Source organism: Arachis hypogaea, chromosome 11, assembly GCF_003086295.3.
Source record: "Arachis hypogaea cultivar Tifrunner chromosome 11, arahy.Tifrunner.gnm2.J5K5, whole genome shotgun sequence".
NCBI lineage: Eukaryota > Viridiplantae > Streptophyta > Magnoliopsida > Fabales > Fabaceae > Arachis > Arachis hypogaea.
Window position 1 is genome coordinate 16,779,476 of NC_092046.1, and position 6,106 is coordinate 16,785,581.

The 6,106-nt window shown below is 23.3% G+C and overlaps 1 protein-coding gene across 1 annotated transcript; it reads right to left on the reverse strand.

Annotated features, from left to right (window-relative positions):
* Positions 1–403: 403 nt before the first annotated feature.
* On the reverse strand, positions 404–5,844 carry LOC112720418 (methylesterase 1). The gene is given in 5 exon segments (XM_025771361.3): positions 404–641; positions 643–798; positions 3,558–3,683; positions 5,448–5,777; positions 5,779–5,844. Coding segments are annotated over 5 exon segments (789 nt in total). The 5' UTR covers positions 5,830–5,844; the 3' UTR covers positions 404–515.
* Between the last annotated feature and the right edge of the window lie 262 nt (positions 5,845–6,106).

Sequence of the window (6,106 nt, forward strand, 5' to 3'; positions counted from 1 at the left end):
AAAGGTACACACGTAAAGACCACCGTAACTATAACAATATGAAAGTAACGTGAACGACCAAAATAAATTATATTTAAATTTTAGATGGTAAATTTATTATTTTAAATATTAAAAAATAAATAGATCACTGATTTTATAATTCAAAGACACATAAATTTTTTATTAATTAAAAATACAAGAATATTTTTTATTTTTTAAAATATGAGATATTTAAATTTCTTCGTTTAAAATATACAAAAAAATAGACTTTAAAAAGATTTAGATATATCGCATTTAAAAAATAAAAAATATTTTTATATTTTTAATTAGTCAAAAATTTATTTATCTTTTAAGTTAAAAGATTAGAAACTTATTTATTGTTTTATTTGAATACTAACCACATTATCTCACTCAAAAGTCGAAATTTCAGCAGGCAGGAAACAACTTCGATTTTGTATCATATAAACTAACATTATAATTTTTTATTCGATTTTTCTCATCTACTTACCCCTGCTTCATGACATACATGAATTCATTCATGGGTATTTCATAACAATCTTTAGGAGACAATCGCAAAGTTCTTGGGGCTTGCTAAGCATAACCATATGATCTGCGCCATTGATTTCCATGACGTCACTAATGGCAGCGTTTTTTATCATCCACCCGTTGAAATTCCAATGGAACCCCAAGGTCCTGAGTGCAAACAATAAAGGCACGTGGAACTGACCCATATCCCACTTTTGAGAAGTTCTTTTGCTGAGACAAGTCTTCAATGAAGAGTGACCCAGGCCTTAACATAGACATGGCTAGTTCTAGATCCTGCAACAACATGCAATCAATGTTTCCAAGTTAGTAATTAAAGAGACAATAACATAAATAAATTTATCGTATTTAATTTAATATATTAATTTTATATATATAATATTTATATTGCGAACGAGTTATAGCTCAATTGACATAATCTCTTCATATTCATCTAGAAGTTACGGCTTCAAGTCTCATTCCTAATTTTGGAAAAATCAATATTTATCATTATATATTTATTATATTTAAATTATTTGTTTATTTTAATAATAACTAATAAATAAATATTACATACAAATGTTAAATTATTTGTGACTGATTTTTATTAATTTTTAAACATTTTTATATTTATTACACGGCCAAAACTTCTAATGGTATTGGCGTAGAGCCCATAGATATTTATTTCTATCATTTTCTTTAGGTGCAAGTGCAACTGCCTTAGTAAACTAAGTAATGGAGCGCACGTGAGATAATATGATTTTAAATTGCAAGGAAAGAAATGGAAAGTATAGGATGAGGACGAAGAGGAAATGATTCAGTTTTGAGATTTTTTAATTTCTTGCAGAAGTTTAAATAAAATTAAAAGAGGATTTATTGTTTTCTTAACAATTTTCTTTTCTTTATTAGAATATTACATATTAAAAGATAGATGATAATATAATAATTTATTAGACAAAAAATAACCATTTAAATTTAAATCTCCAAAATGTTCAATTTGAAAGAACTTAAAAATTGAGAATTTAAAAAGTTTTTGAGGGTTTATCACTGCTCTTCTGGAAATAAAACCTCGAAATACAACAAAGATTAACCCTTATAAAATCTTCACTTTGTTTTCAAAACAAACTCGTGAACACATCTTAAAATTTTAGTGTATTTTAAATGGTAAAAATTTACGTGTAATTAATTTTATATAAAATTAATAATTAAAATTATTAAATAATAACTTAATTATATATATTAAATTATTTAATAATTCTTAACCATCACAATAATGCGTTTTAACCGGGTGCCACTTGCTAAAAGGAAAATAAAAAGACTTGTACTGCAATTACCGCAATGCTTATTTATCTACTATATATAATAAGGATTGTCAAAAAATTCGTTCATAACTTTCTTCAAAAAAAATATCATATATATAAGGTTTGAATCCAAAGTCCAAACTTAAAACTTTTAGTTAGAATGTCAAAAATTTGTTATCTTAATTATTTTTTATATTTATTGTTATAGATATCTATTAGCTAGAATAAAAAAAAATTAAAGTTGATTAATAAACATATGAATTATGTTTATTAATATTAAAAATATTATTTATATACTAAAATTAGTTATTAAAAATTTATTATATATTTATATTATATATAATTTAATTTATTTTTAATATATATTTTATATTTTAATATATATTTATATTAATTATAATATATATACAGATAATATATATGGTTGTATACTTGTATTAATACACTATTCATCATCGTTATTAAAATAACTATTTCAATTGCAATAATTGTATTAGTTACCGCAATTATGATTTAAATTAAAACCCTGTTGACAAATGATTGGGTGTTCGCTCGTGAACCATGCATTTAAAATAGATTATCACTAAAAGAAAAAAAAGAGGTTTTAGTGACAATTTTTTAATAACAATAATATATAATAACTATTATATATTTATTTAATTTTATGTTTCTACTGTGTAATTGTATATTTATTATTAGAGTTATCTATTTATATTCCTAAAAACATATATTAAAATTATAATTAAAAATATTAAAAATACAAAAATTTAATATTCAATACATTTATTTTTGTATTTATTATAAAAAAATTTAAAATTTTTATTAATTATAAATTTATCATGTATTTTTAGGACATATGTTACCTAAATTATTATTATTATTTTTGTGGCTATTAAAAAATATTTGCGGACAATTGTATGGTTGTCACTAAATTTTTAGTAATAAAGTATAAGATGGTTAATATGTTTATTATCATTAAATATAAGGTTTACTAGCTAATGTATGCAATAAGATATATGATAAGTTTATTATCAGTAAAAAAAATTAAATACTTTCACTTAATGAATGTAAAACAATATATTAGAATTTAATTTTTTGTATTTTATGAAAATTTTTTTTAATTTATAAACTTAACATGTATTCTTAGAGTATAAGATAGATAAATCCTTAAATATATTATCGACTATTTTTATTGCTATTAAAAGTAAAATAAATAACTAGTAAAATTAATTTTTCTTGTAGTGTGTGTTTTATCCCTTAATAAAATGTCGTATAAACATTTTATAGAAAAAATCTTAAGTGCATTATTTCAATAAATGTTACAAGAGGAATGCATTTAATCTTGTATATAAAGTATTTTATTTGAATATTAATAATTTCTTTTACAAGTTTCAAGTAGTGATAGAATATGCCAATGGTTATAACTCAAATCGATAGTCTTCCATACTTAATTAAGAGGTTGCGGGTTCGAGTCTCCTATCTTTGGTAAATAAAAAAAGTAGTGATAGAATATTATTTTGTTTAATTTAGAATAATGAACTAAAAATATCATCACCAAAGAGAAAAACTATCCCAAGTTCCTTCATCATTTTCTTATTGCATACACAAACTTAATATTTTAAAACTACATGTTTTTAAATTTCAATAATTGAATTGCAAAACATTTTAACCTTTCAAAATTTCAAATATACCATTCATCAAAATCTCTCTTATTTACCGTATCACTTTGTAAATTGAATTAAAGTAATTAGTTACCTCAACGGGGGTTAGCTGGTAGAGCATTTTGGACATGAAATTGCGACCAAACAAGACAGATGTTTTGTTTCCACACTTGCCGAATTCCGTGTCCAACCATGAAGTCGCAGGCATGCTTTCACTGTACTGGAGTTGAAAACTTGTAATGCTCAGAAAATATTAGAACAGAATATTGTAGTGGGCGGTATGACTTAATTTGTTCTAGGATTACGTTGTCTTCCATTATTACTTCTCCTTAATTTATTAAAATAGAAATAACTATTGAGAATTTTAATTTATTTTTTTAATTACTTTTTAATATTATATTTAAATATACAAAATTTAAATATATATTAATTTTTAAAATAAAATTTAATTTTGATACTTGCAGTATAAAACTATTTTATGTGTATTCAGTTATGTAATACTATGTTAAAAAAAAAATAATTATTGTTTTATATTGATTGGCATAAATAATCATCTAAAAAATCAGATATAATTAGATGATTGTGTTAACATTTTGTATTGTCGATGTATCAAAAATAAACTCTTGGTAAATATTTAAAAAAAAAAAGCAAAAATTCAAATTCAATGCTTATTTTCAGAAATCTCCATCGACAATATAAACTGGAGACTACAAAAAAATGGCGAAAATATTTAGAAAAAAAAAGACTAAAGTTTGATTTGGTAAAATTTATTTTTAAAATAATTTATAAAAGTTAATTGTTAAAAATTAATTTTTAAAATAAATTTGTATAATATTTAAAATTAAATTAAAAATATTTTTCAAATAAATATAAATAATAATAATTATATTTGATAAAAATAGTTAGTAAATTATTAAAATTTAAAAATATATATAATAAATATAAATGTAATAGTTAAATTTAAAAATTAACTAATGTATACCAATTATATTAGATTTTTAATTTTGATAAATAAAGCTAATTTTAAAAAAGTTTCACTTTAATTCTTTGTTTGGATATAAAAAAAATAGAAATAAAATAAGAGAAAAATAAGAGGAAAGAAATAAAAAAAAATAGAGTTATTTATGGTTGTTTGGATGAAGAAAAATAGATGAAAATAGAGAAAATTTTTTTTTTGTTTGGATAGAAAGAAAAATGAGAAAAAAAAATCATAAATATAAAATTACATTAGTACCGCTATTTATATTATATGTAATTAAAATTTATAATGATAGGGGTAAATGTGTAATTTATTCATGATTTCATATTTTTTTCATTTTCACTATATTTGGAGTGAAAATATTTTAGTGGGTCTGACACTATTTTTTTTTTCACTTTACTTTTTCTTCTCCTCCAAACAATAAAAAACTTATTTTCTATTTATTTTCTCTTCTCCCATTTTCTTTTCCTTTAAAGTCTCTCAATCCAAACAATGTGTAAATATTTTCAAAAACCTTTTATTTTTTAAAAGTTATAAGTTCAACAAGTATCTCATCTTTTTTATTTACTAAATACAAAAATAAAAATTTGTGTATTTTTTTTAGTGACTTAAGCTTGTGTATTTTTTTAAAAACACAAATACTCTTTCAAAATATTTACCAAACTAAACTTAAAACCATAGCAATTTCATGATATTTCATACTTAGGTAAAAAAAAATAATAATAAATAAATAAATAAAATAAAAAATTCAAACGGAATCATTTGATATAATACCCACCTCAATTCCATGTGGAAATTAAAAACACCTCTACAAAGCCACGTACAATATAGGTGTATTCATATAGGTGTACATTCATATAAAATTAATAATTAAAAATTGTTAAATAATAATTTAATTTAATATATTAAATTATTTAACGATTTTTAATTATTAATTTTAGATAAATTTATAAACTATATTATTGATGAAGAAAAAAAATCAAGAAATGGGTACAGAAAGCAAACCTTTTCCAAGACATAGGATGGTTTGTGTTGAGTGTCAGGAACAACAGCGGTCAAGAAAACACCAACTTGAACCTTTGTGGGGAATTTTTCCATGGCAAGTGCAATATTGAGCCCTCCAAGACTATGACCCACAAGAACCACCTTTTCATTTGGGGGAAGTGACTCCAAAACTTCCAACAAAGGCTCAGAGTACTCGGAAAGAGTTTCAACATCTTGGAGGTTCTTGGAGTTGGCTCCGGAAGCAGCAAGGTCAAGAAGCGTGACCTTGTGGCCTGAAGATTCTAGAAGTGGCTTGATCTTGTACCAAGCCCAAGCACCATGGCAAAACCCCATGTACCAAAATATAGTGCTTTGATGAGTCTGTAACACTTTCTGAACCCATGTTAAGTATAAATGTAATTCGCGTGGCCGTGTGTGTATATATATAGCGAAGATGGGAGAGTTAGTTTCGGTCGGGGATTTGTACTATTTGAAAAAGGGAAAAGCATAAGCAGTACAATATACAGTCATCTAAACGCTAAAAATTAATTATTTAATTTGGTGGTTAATTGTAATGCCAATTAAGAGAGAGAGAGATAGAGAATTAATTGTAATAATGGTGCAAATATTAATAACTAAGGAATAACAATCAATTGAAGGATCACGTTGATTGGGTAAAT